Here is a 16,754-nt window from a genome sequence, read left to right as displayed (position 1 = left end):
ATATACCGCTTGTGCAATCTTGGCACAAAAGTTATAAAAGCTTCTCTGGTATCCCCTTTGTTCAGAATTATCAGACATATATGGCTTTGCCATTGCTTTTTGGTAATTAGAAGGCCGCTAATTGCAGCTGCGCACCACACTTCTATTATTCCCGGCAGTGAAGGGGTTGTTAATCGTGTATCTTAAACGGTTAATTTTAGCTTTAGTGTAGAGATTTGCCTTCCACCTGACACTTCCCTCCCCTTGATCCCTCTCAAACGGCTCTTCTCCCTCCCCCTCCCCACACTGGTCACCCCCATCTTAAGTCCTGGCAGACAGTCTGCCAATAAAAAAAATGGGGCATTCAGAAATAGCGCAATCCCGCTACCTTTACCGAGTTTGCGGCAGAGAGAAGCCCAGGACTGCAGCTTCGTACAGGGTATGGTGTTGGTTGTTAAGGGGTTAATAACTAATAAATTACTGCATGCCATTTTTGCAGTATTGAGCAATTGGTTAAGCATGTAGGCAAAGTCCAGATCTGGAACTACAAACCATGCAACCAACCAGGAGTGACAGTCACACAACCTCTGCCAGTCATTGCCTATGTTCTTCTTTGGGAAACGGCAAGAATGTAACCAATTTTTTAACCCCTTAAGAGGTTAAACAAACCGTAGAAAACTAAAGCATTTAATAACACATCCCTTCCAGAATATGATATGAGTGACGTAACCCGCTTTACACAAAGAACAGGGATTTAATCCTATTTCCACTAGTAAGTAACACACACAGCAAATAGGTTATTCCCTTTCTGTCAGTGATGTTATTTACTCCTGCTTAGCACAAACTGTTAAGCCCCTACTTATATCCACCAAAAAAAAGTATATTTATAACTAAGCACCCAATGCCTGTGTTAGGGGCCTCAGGGGTAAATATCGGGCTGTCTTCAAAAACTCTGCCCCTGGTCTTGACTCTTATATATTTGTTTTGTGTTGGTATCTTCTATATAAATATATATATTTCTTTCTAATGACACGGTTAGTCCACGGATCCTCATCAATTACTGTTGTGAATATCACTCCTGGCCAGCAGGAGGAGGCAAAGAGCACCACAGCAAATCTGATAAATATCACTTCCTACCCACAATCCCCCAGTCATTCTCTTTGCCTCTAGTGCAAGGAGGAGGTGAAGTAATTAGGTGTCCCGATTTTGAATCTTCTATCAAGATGTTTTTATTTTGAAGTCTGGGCAAGATTGCTCTGGCCTTCCATCACAATTGGGCCTAGCTGTACTCCACGTTAGTCTCTTCAGTAGGGCTGTGGTGGCTTTAAAGCAGTTAGGAACTTGTAAAGTGTGCTTTGCTGCGTTTTCTTAACATGTTGCTGCCCTGGTATAGAAAGCCTAAGTAAGTTTACTGTCTTTCTTTTTACACAGGTCTCTGTGAGGAGTGGCATCCTCTCATACTTTGTGAGTCGTCTGGCTGCCGGATGACTAGAATGCTGGTAAGTGCCTTTTATCTTCTAAAAGATGGGAGATTGTGCACTTTTATATATACTGCAACACTGATTGGGACATTTTATATCCTTGTTGGGGTATTATTGGGCAGCGTGCAGACACTCATGTGTTTTTTTTTTTAAGAGAGACAAACTGTTTCTTCTTCGGGGTTGAAGGGGTTAATCTGTGTGTAGGGCTCTGTCCCTTAAAGGGACACTGAACCCATATTTTTTTCTTTCTTGATTCAGATAGAACATGACATTTTAAACAACTTTCTAATTTACTCCTATTATCAAAATTTCTCCATTCTCTTGGTATCTTTATTTGAAATGCAAGAATGTAAGTTTAGATGCCGGCCCATTTTTGGTGAACAAACTAGGTTGTTCTTGCTGATTGGTGGAAAAATTCATCCACCAATAAAAAAAAGTGCTATCCAGATTTCTGAACCAAAAAAGCTCAGATGCCTTCTTTTTAAAATAAAGATAGCAAGAGAACAAAGAAAAAAATGATAATAGGAGAAACTTAGAAAGGTGCTTAAAACTGTATGCTCTATCTGAATCATGAAAGAAAAAAATTGGGTTCAGTGTCCCTTTAAGCTGTTTATTAAGAAAGAATCAGATGGGCGATATAGGCTTGTGGGACAAGTGTATATATATGCTTATTGTTGTAGCAGACATTAGACATTTTCTAGTGAGAGGGAGGTTTTGTTCTCTATCGGCTGGGGGCGCGCATTTTATTAAGCACTGCTTCTCCTCCGTCCGATGTGTCTCTCCTTTATGTATATTCAGCTCTTAGAGTGGTGCGGCAGTGTAGTCCGTCCGCTGAGAGGAGTAAGCTTAGCACTTTGTTTTTTCTATTACTGAGTCTTGTTGCTGCCCTTCCTAAAAGCGCCATGTTGTTTTACCTCAGGGAGGAAGCGGCTGCGCCATTTGTGTTGCGCTCAACTCTTAGCAAAGTGACTGCCTCCTTGCTCCGAGATCGGATCAGTGAGGTTTTTACCCCAGTGTGGGGATAACAGGCTGATAAATAAAGTGTTTATATATGTTATGGGTTTCAATCCTTAAAGTGACAGTTTGGTGCATTTTAGCAGAAGCCCTAATCTTAGTCTAATCTTAGTCTACACATTGTATTTTTTAAAGTTGTTGTTTTCCTTGTGTTTGTTCTTGGAGCGTAATGTCTGCTCCTTCGGACACACATCTGTTCTGAACTACATTATAGAGTTTTTTATTTTCTCTGAGCCCTATGTCTCTCAGGATGATACTGTATTGCCACAGTTTTCTCCTTAACGTCCCAAGCCTTTATGGCGTCACATGCAGTGCCCTGCGGTTCCTCTCAATCTTCTAGAGGAGTTATTTGCGTGCAGAATTATCTGCCCAGGTGGCTTTTTGCGTCTGTGGCTTTCTCTGCCTTTCCTTTATTTAAGGGAGATCGCAAGAGGTTCTTTATGGAATCAGGTAGTAGGGTTGTGCTCTGTTTTCTGCTACGCATTTTGTCCTCCTTATAGTTTTATGAGCAGGATAGTTGGTAGCACCTGAGGGTTATACCACTGATTTGAACAGTGTAATTCCTTCTTCTGGTACTGAAGTGGTTCTGTTCAGATTCAAGCCTAATCTCCCTTTTATTTAGGAAGGCTTGGCTACTTGGGAAACTTCGACTCTCCTGTCGTTGTCAATCCTCAAGAATCTAGTGAATTTTATATTTACTAGGATTCATTTGTTAAAAAATGTCCTGTTCTCGACCGTGCTAGGAGAATTTCCTCAGGTATGGGAGAGGTTAAGGATTCCTTTTCCCGTTCTCCTGTCTAATAAACTGCCTCCTTTAAATATCATGGTGCTTAAGGCAAAGGGGCCATTGATATTCTGGTTAAGAGAACTTCAATCCTTACTTAGGATAGTCGTACGTTTACTACTCTTTTTGCACAAGTCTGGCATCTTTTTGGTGCAACATCTTGTCGGATTCCATTTTGGTAGACTCCAAGAGGAGATCAATGTCAGAAAGGCTGTTATGCCAATAAATCCTTTCTGTTGCTGCGTTTTCGTTCATTAGAGCTGTTCATCTGAGAAGCCTACTTGTGACTTTGTGTTATAGTCTAGGCCTTATAGTTCTGCTGTGGCAGATTCAATTTTTAGGATTCCTCCAAATCCACGCTTCTGGTGTTTCCTTTTTAAGGATGAGTCCTTGTTTGGACCTGGTCTGACTAAAGGAATGTTTTCCTTTTTCATCAGGGGTCATGTTTTTTTAGACCAGTCTCAGATTTTTTCCCGGAGGCAGATTTCTCTTTCTAGAGTATCTGCATTTTAGGTACAATGAAAATCTTCCTTGAACAGGGTTCCGGACATTCCTTTCTGGAAGTGAGAGTTCCAGCCCTGTCTGGGAATGGGATCTGGGTCTTTATCTCAAGTATCTCTGGTGCTAACCTTCAAAGACATATCCATTCTCCTTTATTTCTGGGTCTGTTCATGAGAAAATAGACTGGAGGGATGTGTGTTTCTTGTTCCCATGTTTCTGGAACTTTGCTAGTTTATGGGTTCAGCAGCCGAGCAAGACTTTTTAGGCCCTGGGGTAGTACAAGGGTGTTCTTCTGGTCTATAGATCAGGTGTCATCCTTCTTTCGAATTATCTCTTTTTCAAGAAATTTGGTCCAGTCTTCTTTCCCATGGATGGGAAATGAACTTGGAGAAGTCTTCCCGCGTTCCATCTTCATGGGTGGACTTTTTAGACTCTGTATTTAGAAGAATTTTTTTTTTAACAGAGATCGGATGTCAAGGGTTTATTCTTTCTCCTTTCTCTGCAGTCTAGGGTCCAGTCTACAACAAGCTCTAGTTGTCTGGTAGATGGCTTAGCCTTTTACAACAAGTAGGTTGGGAGTTAGGATCTATCTGTAGCTGCATTTACTTCATTTTTATGTAAATCAATATAGGAGGGAATTTGTCTTATGGTTTCCATGGACTTCTTTCCTTTTGCTATTTTCCATAAAATGGAGAACATTCAGATCTGTCTCAAAGAATAGATATAGATCAGTCTTTAAATCTCTCTTTATAGTAGTATTTTTTTAGGTATATCTATCTCAGGGCACGTGCTTCTGGAGATATTCATGGGTGATGTATCTACGGAGATGCCAACCTGTTGGGCTGGTATGCTGTCTGGGTCTTATTAAAATAATGGACTCGGGAGTGATGCTCTTCTCTTTAACGTTTGCAGTAGAGAGAGATTTTAAATGTTCTGATAGCCTGGCCTTTTGGCATCAGTCGTTCAGCTTGATTCCAGTTGGACTATGTCACCTCTTGGTTTATATCATCCATCAGGGAGGAACTTGGGGTTCCTTAGCCATATTGAAGGCGACTTGGATTGTTTAGTGGGCGGAAGCTCGCAGTTGATGTCTGTCGTCCAGGGGTGGACAATTGGATTTCTGAACAGACAGTTATTTCTTCCAGGGGAGTAGGTTCTCCTTCCAGAGGTGGTTGTTCAGTAAATCTTTAAATGGGGGTCGGGAGTGGCCTCTGAGAGTGTTTTAGCAGAACGCCATGTTTCCAAGGTACGATTCACGATCTAGTGATCCACTGACCGCCTTAGTTGATGTTCTGGCGTTTTGTTTTTTTCTTGGATTTCAGTCTGGCATACCTGTTTTTCCTCCGTTTGCTTCCCTCCACGAGTCATTGCTCGTATTCAACAGGAGAGAGCAGCGGGGATTCTCAGATCCTCTGCGTGACTCCGCAGGATCTGGTTTGCAGACCTATGAGTAACGTATCTTCTCTTTGGCGACTGTACCTGAGGAAGGCCTTCTGAGTTAGGGTGCCTTCCTTTGTCTTCATCTAGTTTCTCTGATGCTGCCTACTTGAAGATTGAACACTTGGTTTTGTGTTAGCGTGGGATTCCAAGTCAGTCATTGAGAACATGATTCAGGCTTGCTTTCCTGTTTCTAGAAGAATTGCCATAGAATATGGCATATTTTTCTTAATTGGTGTGTCTCCAATGGTTCTCTTGGAGTAGAGTCAGGATCATAGAAATCTGTCTGGTCTCTAGGATGTCTGGGGACAGAGTCGGTACCTTGAGGGGTCAGATTCTGCTTTGTCTATTTGGCTACTTATGCGTCTGGTGGTCTTGCCAGGTGTGCAATCTTTTTATCAGGCCTAGTCAGAATCAGGCCTGTCCTTCATGTCGGTTGCTCCCCCTTGGAGCATTAACCTTGTCTTAACCTTGCTCTTAGGGTTTTGTGGTACATTCTGTAGATATTAAGTGTTATCTCGGAAGGCTAGCTTTTCTGCTCGGAGAGTCTCAGAACTCTTATGTCCCAATCCTTTTTTCCATAGGGAACGATGGTGGCACAACTTGAATATTGTGCGTGTTCTTAATTTCTTTCTACAGGCGACTAAGGATTTTGCCAGTTTTCTGTTTGGATGTTTGTTTCTCTGGGACAGCTACTTCTCTTTCCTTTTGGTTGAAAGTATGGTTTCGTTTGGTTATGAGACTGCTGGCTGCTTTTGGGAGAAAGTTTTTTTTTTTTTTTTCAAGCTTTTGTTTAGGTTGCCTGTCTTGTCCCTCCCTTATCATATGTGTTCTCTAGCTTGGGTATTGATTCCCAACAGTAATTGATGATGATCCGTGGACTCACCATGTCATTAGAAAGAAAACAAAATTTATACTTACCTGATAAATTTATTTATTTCTTGATACGGTGAGTCCACGGCCCACCCTTTATATTTCGGACAGGTTTTTTTGTCGTATAAACCTCAGGAACCTCTGCACATTGTGTTGCTTCCTTTCTCTCCTTTCCTTTGGTCGAATGACTGGGGGATTGTGGGTAGGAAGTGATATTTATCAGCTTTGCTGTGGTGCTCTTTGCCTCCTCCTGCTGGCCAGGAGTGATATTCCCAACAGTAATTGATGATGATCCGTGGACTCACCCTGTCAAGAAAGAAATAAATTTATCCAGGTAAGCATACATTTTAGTTTTTTTAAACATTTACTGACCCTATGCACGCCACAACTTTACAATGTTTTTTAGACCCTATGCATTTTAATATTATTGCAGAGTAAAATGTTGCTGCTCTAACTTTCTTTTTCTTGTTTTAAATTAATCAGGCGTATTACTCTTGTGTGCCTCAACTGTGATTTCCTGACTGATGTTTCTGGTTTAGATGAAATGGCAATTCATTTGAGTGCAAACCATACCCATGCATGCCAAGTTATTCTAGAAAACGGTAAGAACAGATTGGCATTTTAATTTTCAGCTGTCTGCATGCTAACCATGTAGATTTTTTCATCTGTCATTGTTACTTTATTAGTTATTGTTTTTTTTTAACTTCATACTTTTTTTTTTCTTTTGACCTCAGTTTCCATATTTTCCTCAACACTTGAAGGGGACATGTCTAAGTAAGTTAGATTTCTGATTTCTGCCCTTAAACCATTAATTATAATTTCATAGGTCTTAAGCTATTTGATATTAAGTAGTGTGTAAGTTAGCCTTATATTGTATAACAATATTAGCAAATGTAACTTTAGAATCCTAAAGAATCATATAAAAATATATTATTCCTTCATGTAAATAGCAATGACTAGAATCTTCATTTTTTTTTTTTTTTTTTATCTGACATGGTTTTATACAAAAAATCTTCCATGAACATATGTGTATATTATGTAGGTACTGTATGAGACTGTTACTTATTTAGGGCTATTAATATTGTGTGTTTAAGAGACCTGTCATACTTTAGTATGGTGGAATTTACATGACCCTTTAACATTCTGCATAGTGATTCCTTAGGCCAGAACAACAAGCCCATTTATATCTGTCTCTAAGTTGCCACAGCAAAGGAGACTAGGAACGTGCATTTCACCAAGTTTTTAAGGTTTATGTTCATGAAGGTTATTAATGTAATAAATGGTTTAAGTTAATAAAATTATTGTGATGTTTTTGTAATTATTATTTTGTAATTATTATTATATTAGTCTAGCTTATAGGTCATTGAAAATATAATTTTAGAACATAAATACCCATTACAAATTTGTATACTATTAAGGGCTAGATTACAAGTGTGGTTCTATCTTAACGTTTGCTGGTAAAGAGGCAAATGTGTTTCTTTACCAGCCATTACATTACAAGTGGCTGCAAGCTCTCTTTTACACTTAGCGCTAGAAATCATTAACCAGAGATCAGACCTTTGGGTAATGAAGAAGTTGCCCTAATTCAGGACAGTACAGTAACATCAAATAAATATGACCATATTTTTTTTTATTTTTTTTATTTTTTTTAAAACTGCACAAAGCAGTTATAAGGGGTTAAAGTGAGGGGGTGTGGGGTGCTAGAAAAAAAACAGCACCTAAAGTGCCTTTACATGGAAGTCAATGGGGGACTATGTTTTCACTATAAATATATATACACACATATAAATACATAAATATATATGTATATAAACATATATATTTATTTATTGCTGCCCAACGCTGCACAATTTGCCTGCTGCGCTATGTGGTTGTTCATGGCTGCTGGCATGAAAATGAGGCTCCCATTGGGAGCCCATGGAAGTGTGTTCTCGAGAGTGCTTGGTTTCCGTCAAAGTGAAAGCAAGGTTGTGTTTGCATTGTGCCACACCTATAATACCTGTACACATTTCCCTGCTCTGGTATTACTGAGTGGAGCGCAAATATTGCGTTTACGTAAGCGCAATATTGTGCTCCACTTATAATCTAGCCCTAAGTTAGATCCTCTATTGTTGGCACAAAAAAATACTATTACTCAGCAATAAATAGTTTTCCTTACACTATGGTGTTTATCCTGAGGTTACATTTAAAGGGACAGTCAATTTTTGTTGGTTGAAAAGAAAGATAATCCCTTTATTAACCATTCCCCAGTTTTGCATAACCAACACAGTTATATTGATATGCTTTTTACCTCTGTGATTACCTAGTATCTAAGCCTCTGCAAACTGCCCCCTTATTTCAGTTCTTTTGACAGACTTGCATTTTAGCCAATCAGTGCTGACTACTAGCTAACTTCACGTGTGTGAGCTCAATGTTATCTATATGACACACATGAACTAACACTTTCTAGTGTTGAAAAACTGTCCAAATGCATTCAGATTAAAGGCGGCCTTCAAGTTCTAAGAAATTAGCATATGAGCCTACCTATGTTTAGCTTTCAACTAAGAATACCAAGAGAACAAAGCAAAAATGATGATAAAAGTGAATTGGAAAGTTGTTTAAAATTGCATGCCCTATCTGAATCATGAAAGTTTATCTTAGACTTTACTGTCCCTTTAAGTGACTTATTTTATGAGTTGAAATAGTGTCATTGTAGGACACTAATTTCTCCAACATTGGTGTGTCCGGTCCACGGCGTCATCTTTACTTGTGGGATATCTCCTCCCCAACAGGAAATGGCAAAGAGTCCCAGCAAAGCTGGCCACACAGTCCCTCCTAGGCTCCGCCCACCCCAGTCATTCTCTTTGCCGTTGCACAGGCAACATCTCCACGGAGATGGTTAAGAGTTTTTTGGTGTTTAAATGTAGTTTTTATTCTTCTATCAAGTGTTTGTTATTTTAAAATAGTGCTGGTATGTACTATTTACTCTGAAACAGAAAAGGATGAAGATTTCTGTTTGTGAGAGGAAGATGATTTTAGCAGACAGTAACTAAAATCGATTGCGGTTTCCACATAGGACTGTTGAGATGAAGTAACTTCAGTTGGGGGAAACAGTTAGCAGACTTTTCTGCTTAAGGTATGACTAGCCATATTTCTAACAAGACCATGTAATGCTGGAAGGCTGTCATTTCCCCTCATGGGGACCGGTAAGCCATTTTCTTAGTCAAACAAACAGAATAAAGGGCTTAATATGGGCTAAAAAACTGGTAGACATTTTTATGGGCTAAATCGATTGCTTTATTTGGGCATTTTATTCATATTTCTTCTGTTAAGTGTGATCAGTCCACGGGTCATCATTACTTCTGGGATATTACTCCTCCCCAACAGGAAGTGCAAGAGGATTCACCCAGCAGAGCTGCATATAGCTCCTCCCCTCTACGTCCCTCCCAGTCATTCTCTTGCACCCAACGACTAGATAGGATGTGTGAGAGGACTATGGTGATTTTATTTAGTTTTATTTCTTCAATCAAAAGTTTGTTATTTTTTAATAGCACCGGAGTGTGTTATTCCTTCTCTGGTAGAATTTGAAGAAGAATCTACCAGAGTTTTTACTATGATTTTAGCCGGAGTAGTTAAGATCATATTGCTGTTTCTCGGCCATCTGAGGAGAGGTAAACCAGATCAGGGGACAGCGGGCAGTTTAATCTGCAAAGAGGTATGTAGCAGTTTTTATTTTCTGACAATGGAATTGATGAGAAAATCCTGCCATACCGACATAATATCATGTATGTATTTTTTACATTTGAGTACTCTGGGGAATGGTACTTCACTGGAATTACACTGTGTATATAATCTTTAGCCTATTTGGTTTTTTACTAATTTATGTTAAACGTTTTTGCTGGAATGTAAAATCGTTTTCATTTTCTGAGGTACTGGGTGAATAAAATGTTTGGGCACTATTTTTCCACTTGGCAGTTGCTTTATCTAATTATGACAGTTTACTGATCTCTCTCACTGTTGTGTGTGAGGGGGAGGGACCTTTTTTTGGCGCTTTCAGTCAGAAGCTCATTGTTTTTTTCCTGCATGTTCCGGTTTATCTCTACAGAACTCAGGGGTCTTCAAAGCTTGTTTGAGGGAAGTAATCTAACAGAGCTGTGAGATTGTAGTTGACTGTGATAAAGAAACGATTATTCTTTAACTTTTTTATGCCATCAGGGTTAGTTATTCTTTGCTAATGGGAACAAGCCTTTGCTAAAATTGTGTTTTGTTTTGCAAAGTTTATTGATTTCAACTGTTATATATCTTTCTGTGCTTCTTAGACACAGTACGTTTTTTCATTGTATTTTACTTGAATAATTTTTCCAAGTTGCAAGTTTAGTTGCTAGTGTGTTAAACATGTCTGATTCAGAGGATGAGACCTGTACTATTTGTAATAACGCCAAAGTGGAGCCCAATAGAAATTTATGTACTAACTGTATTGATGCTACTTTAAATAAAAGTCAATCTGTACAAATTGAACAAATTTCACCAAACAACGAGGGGAGAGTTATGCCGACTAACTCGCCTCACGTGACAGTACCTGCATCTCCCGCTCAGGAGGTGCGCGATATGGTGGCACCCAGTACATCTGGGCGGCCATTACAAATAACATTACAAGATATGGCTACTGTTATGACGGAAGTCTTGGCTAAATTACCAGAACTAAGAGGCAAGCGTGATCACTCTGGGGTGAGAACAGAGTGCGCTGATAATGCTAGGGCCATGTCAGATACTGCGTCACAACTTGCAGAGCATGAGGACGGAGAGCTTCATTCTGCGGCTGACGGTTCTGATCCAAACAGATTGGATTCAGATATTTCAAATTTTAAATTTAAGCTGGAAAACCTTCGTATATTACTAGGGGAGGTGTTAGCGGCTCTGAATGATTGTAACACAGTTGCAATACCAGAGAAAATGTGTAGGTTGGATAAATATTTTGCTGTACCAACAAGTACTGACGTTTTTCCTATACCTAAGAGACTAACTGAAATTATTACTAAGGAGTGGGATAGACCCGGTGTGCCGTTCTCACCCCCTCCGATATTTAGAAAGATGTTTCCAATAGACACCGCCACACGGGACTTATGGCAAACGGTCCCTAAGGTGGAGGGAGCAGTTTCTACTTTAGCTAAGCGTACCACTATCCCGGTAGAGGATAGCTGTGCCTTTTCAGATCCAATGGATAAAAAGTTAGAGGGTTACCTTAAGAAAATGTTTGTTCAACAAGGTTTTATATTGCAACCCCTTGCATGCATTGCGCCGGTCTCGGCTGCAGCGGCATTCTGGATTGAGTCTCTGGAAGAGAACCTTAGTTCAGCTACGCTGGACGACATTTCGGACAGGCTTAGAATTCTTAAGCTAGCTAATTCATTCATTTCGGAAGCCGTAGTACATTTAACTAAACTTACGGCTAAGAATTCCGGATTCGCCATTCAGGCGCGCAGAGCACTGTGGCTAAAATCCTGGTCAGCTGATGTAACTTCTAAGTCCAAATTACTTAATATACCTTTCAAAGGGCAGACCTTATTTGGGCCCGGTTTGAAAGAAATTATCGCTGACATTACAGGAGGTAAGGGCCACGCCCTGCCTCAAGACAAAGCCAGACCTAAGGCTAGACAGTCTAATTTTCGTTCCTTTCGGAATTTCAAAGCAGGAGCAGCATCAACTTCCACTGCTCCAAAACAAGAAGGATCTGGTGCTCGCTTCAGACAAGGCTGGAGACCTAACCAGTCCTGGAACAAGGGCAAGCAGGCCAGGAAACCTGCTGCTGCCACTAAAACAGCATGAATTGAGGGCCCCCGATCCGGGATCGGATCTAGTGGGGGGCAGACTTTCTCTCTTCGCCCAGGCTTGGGCAAGAGATGTCCAGGATCCCTGGGCGCTAGAGATCATATCTCAGGGATACCTTCTGGACTTCAAATACTCTCCTCCAAGAGAGAGATTTTATCTGTCAAGATTGTCAACAAACCAAACAAAGAAAGAAGCGTTTCTACGCTGCGTACAAGAACTTTTGTTAATGGGAGTAATCCATCCAGTTCCAAGATCGGAACAGGGACAAGGGTTTTACTCAAATCTGTTTGTGGTTCCCAAAAAAGAGGGAACTTTCAGACCAATCCTGGATTTAAAGATCCTAAACAAATTCCTAAGAGTTCCATCGTTCAAAATGGAGACTATTCGGACAATTTTACCCATGATCCAAGAAGGTCAGTACATGACCACAGTGGATTTAAAGGATGCTTACCTTCACATACCGATCCACAAAGATCATTACCGGTATCTAAGGTTTGCCTTTCTAGACAGGCATTACCAGTTTGTAGCTCTTCCATTCGGATTGGCTACAGCTCCAAGAATCTTCACAAAGGTTCTAGGTGCTCTTCTGGCGGTACTAAGACCGCAGGGAATTTCGGTAGCTCCGTACCTAGACGACATTCTGATTCAAGCTTCAAGCTTTCAAACTGCCAAGTCTCATACAGAGTTAGTACTGGCTTTTCTAAGGTCACATGGATGGAAGGTGAACGAAAAGAAAAGTTCACTCGTTCCATTCACAAGAGTTCCCTTCCTGGGGACTCTTATAGATTCTGTAGAAATGAAGATTTACCTGACAGAGAACAGGTTAACAAGACTTCAAAGTGCTTGCCGCACCCTTCATTCCATTCAACACCCGTCAGTGGCTCAATGCATGGAGGTAATCGGCTTAATGGTAGCGGCAATGGACATAGTACCATTTGCTCGCTTACACCTCAGACCACTGCAACTATGCATGCTAAGTCAGTGGAATGGGGATTACTCAGACTTGTCCCCTTCTCTGAATCTGGATCAAGAGACCAGAAATTCTCTTCTATGGTGGCTTTCTCGGCCACATCTGTCCAGGGGGATGCCATTCAGCAGACCAGACTGGACAATTGTAACAACAGACGCCAGCCTTCTAGGTTGGGGCGCCGTCTGGAATTCTCTGAAAGCTCAGGGACAATGGAGTCAGGAGGAGAGTCTCCTGCCAATAAACATTCTGGAATTGAGAGCAGTTCTCAATGCCCTCCTGGTTTGGCCCCAGTTGTCAACTCGGGGGTTCATCAGGTTTCAGTCGGACAACATCACGACTGTAGCTTACATCAACCATCAGGGAGGGACAAGAAGCTCCCTAGCAATGATGGAAGTATCAAAGATAATTCGCTGGGCAGAGTCTCACTCTTGCCACCTGTCAGCAATCCACATCCCGGGAGTGGAGAACTGGGAGGCGGATTTCTTAAGTCGTCAGACTTTTCATCCGGGGGAGTGGGAACTTCATCTGGAGGTCTTTGCCCAAATACTTCGACGTTGGGGCAAACCAGAGATAGATCTCATGGCGTCTCGACAGAACGCCAAGCTTCCTCGTTACGGGTCCAGATCCAGGAGCAGTCCTAATAGATGCCCTGACAGCACCTTGGGACTTCAGGATGGCTTATGTGTTTCCACCCTTCCCGATGCTTCCTCGATTGATTGCCAGAATCAAACAGGAGAGAGCATCAGTGATTCTAATAGCGCCTGCGTGGCCACGCAGGACTTGGTATGCAGACCTGGTGGACATGTCATCCTGTCCACCTTGGTCTCTACCTCTGAAACAGGACCTCCTGATACAGGGCCCTTTCAAACATCAAAATCTAACTTCTCTGAAGCTGACTGCTTGGAAATTGAACGTTTGATTTTATCAAGACGTGGGTTTTCTGAGTCAGTTATTGACACCTTAATACAGGCTAGGAAGCCTGTTACCAGAAAGATTTACTATAAGATATGGCGTAAATACCTATATTGGTGTGAATCCAAAGGTTACTCTTGGAGTAAGGTTAGGATTCCTAGGATATTGTCTTTTCTACAAGAGGGTTTAGAAAAGGGTTTATCTGCTAGTTCATTAAAGGGACAGATCTCAGCTCTGTCCATTCTGTTACACAAACGTCTGTCAGAAGTGCCAGACGTTCAGGCTTTTTGTCAGGCTTTGGCCAGGATTAAGCCTGTGTTTAAAACTGTTGCTCCGCCATGGAGTTTAAACCTTGTTCTTAACGTTTTACAGGGTGTTCCGTTTGAGCCCCTCCATTCCATTGATATAAAGTTGTTATCTTGGAAAGTTCTATTTTTAATGGCTATTTCCTCGGCTCGAAGAGTCTCTGAGTTATCAGCCTTACATTGTGATTCTCCTTATTTGATTTTTCATTCGGATAAGGTAGTTCTGCGCACTAAACCTGGGTTCTTACCTAAGGTAGTCACTAACAGGAATATCAATCAAGAGATTGTTGTTCCTTCTTTGTGTCCAAATCCTTCTTCGAAGAAGGAACGTCTTCTGCACAATCTGGATGTAGTTCGTGCCCTAAAGTTTTACTTACAGGCAACTAAGGAATTTCGACAAACGTCTTCCCTGTTTGTCGTTTACTCTGGTCAGAGGAGAGGTCAAAAGGCTTCTGCTACCTCTCTTTCTTTTTGGCTTCGTAGCATAATTCGTTTAGCCTATGAGACTGCTGGACAGCAGCCTCCTGAAAGAATTACAGCTCATTCTACTAGAGCTGTGGCTTCCACTTGGGCCTTTAAGAATGAGGCCTCTGTTGAACAGATTTGCAAGGCTGCAACTTGGTCTTCACTTCATACTTTTTCCAAATTTTACAAATTTGACACTTTTGCTTCCTCGGAGGCTATTTTTGGGAGAAAGGTTCTTCAGGCAGTGGTTCCTTCTGTATAAAGAGCCTGCCTATCCCTCCCGTCATCCGTGTACTTTTGCTTTGGTATTGGTATCCCAGAAGTAATGATGACCCGTGGACTGATCACACTTAACAGAAGAAAACATAATTTATGCTTACCTGATAAATTCCTTTCTTCTGTAGTGTGATCAGTCCACGGCCCGCCCTGTTTTTTAAGGCAGGTAAATATTTTTTAAGTTATACTCCAGTCACCACTACACCCTTGGCTTCTCCTTTCTCGTTGGTCCTTGGTCGAATGACTGGGAGTGACGTAGAGGGGAGGAGCTATATGCAGCTCTGCTGGGTGAATCCTCTTGCACTTCCTGTTGGGGAGGAGTAATATCCCAGAAGTAATGATGACCCGTGGACTGATCACACTACAGAAGAAAGGAATTTATCAGGTAAGCATAAATTATGTTTTATGCTGACAATTCGCATTTATAAACTTGGGGAACGTTTATTAAACGGCAGGCACTATGTTAGACACCTTTTCCAGTCAGGGGGCCTTCCTAGTTGTAGACTGAGCCTCATTTTCGCGCCATTATTGCGCAGTTATTTTTTGAGAGCAAGGCATGCAGATGCATGTGTGAGGATCTGAAATTTGCTGGAAAAGCTTCTAGAAGGCGTCAATTGGTATTGTATTCCCCTCTGGGCTTGGTTGGGTCTCAGCAAAGGCTATAGCTGGGACTGTATAGGGGTTAAATTTGTAAACGGCTTCGGTTCCGTTATTTTAAGGGTTAAAGCTCTGAAATTTGGTGTGCAATACTCTTAATGCTTTAAGACACTGTGGTGAAATTTGGTAATTTTTTAACAATTCCTTCATACTTTTTCACATATTCAGTAATAAAGTGTTTTCTGTTTAAAATTTAAAGAGACAGTAACGGTTTTGTTTTAAAACGTTTTTTGTGCTTTGTTGACAAGTTTAAGCCTGTTTAACATGTCTGTGCCTTCAGATAAGCTATGTTCATTATGTATGAAAGCCAATGTGTCTCCCCATTTAAATTTATGTGATAATTGTGCCATAGCGTCCAAACAAAGTAAGGACAGTACTGCCACAGATAATGAAATTGCCCAAGATGATTCCTCAGATGAGGGGAGTAAACATGATACTACATCATCTCCTACTGTGTCTACACCAGTTTTGCCCACACAGGAGGCCCCTAGTACATCTAGTGTGCCAATGCTTATTACCATGCAACAATTATCGGCTGTAATGGATAACTCCATAGCAAATATTTTATCCAAAATGCCTACTTATCAGAGAAAGCGCGATTGCTCTGTTTTAAACACTGAAGAGCAGGAGGGCGCTGATGATAATTGTTCTGTCATACCCTCACACCAATCTGAAGGGGCCATGAGGGAGGTTTTGTCAGATGGAGAAATTTCAGATTCAGGAAAAATTTCTCAACAAGCTGAACCTGATGTTGTGACATTTAAATTTAAATTAGAACATCTCCGTGCACTGCTTAAGGAGGTGTTATCTACTCTGGATGATTGTGACAACTTGGTCATTCCAGAGAAATTATGCAAGATGGACAAGTTCCTAGAGGTTCCGGTGCACCCCGACGCTTTTCCTATACCCAAGCGGGTGGCGGACATAGTAAATAAGGAGTGGGAAAAGCCCGGCATACCTTTTGTTCCCCCCCCCCCCCCCCTATATTTAAGAAATTATTTCCTATGGTCGACCCCAGAAAGGACTTATGGCAGACAGTCCCTAAGGTCGAGGGGGCAGTTTCTACTCTAAACAAACGCACTACTATTCCTATCGAAGATAGTTGTGCTTTCAAAGATCCTATGGATAAAAAATTGGAAGGTTTGCTTAAAAAGATTTTTGTACAGCAAGGTTACCTTCTACAACCCATTTCGTGCATTGTTCCTGTCACTACAGCAGCGTGGTTCTTGTTCGAGGAACTAGAAAAGTCGCTCAGTAGAGAGACTCCATATGAGGAGGTTATGGACAGAGTT

General features: G+C 41.1%; 1 protein-coding gene across 3 annotated transcripts in view; it reads left to right on the top strand.

Moving 5' to 3' along the window:
• ZNF280D (zinc finger protein 280D) overlaps positions 1 to 16,754 on the top strand; it is a 420,194-nt gene that overhangs the window by 353,757 nt on the left and 49,683 nt on the right. For all 3 annotated transcript variants that reach the window (XM_053717512.1, XM_053717510.1, XM_053717511.1), the window contains 2 exons: positions 6,553 to 6,671; positions 6,804 to 6,843. In XM_053717512.1, the coding sequence (XP_053573487.1) occupies positions 6,553 to 6,671; positions 6,804 to 6,843 (159 nt within the window). The remainder of the gene's footprint in view (positions 1 to 6,552; positions 6,672 to 6,803; positions 6,844 to 16,754) is intronic.

This window comes from Bombina bombina, chromosome 6 (genome assembly GCF_027579735.1).
Source record: "Bombina bombina isolate aBomBom1 chromosome 6, aBomBom1.pri, whole genome shotgun sequence".
Classification (NCBI taxonomy): domain Eukaryota; kingdom Metazoa; phylum Chordata; class Amphibia; order Anura; family Bombinatoridae; genus Bombina; species Bombina bombina.
Note: the sequence above shows the minus strand (reverse complement) of the source record. Positions and strands in the feature narration are given on the sequence as shown.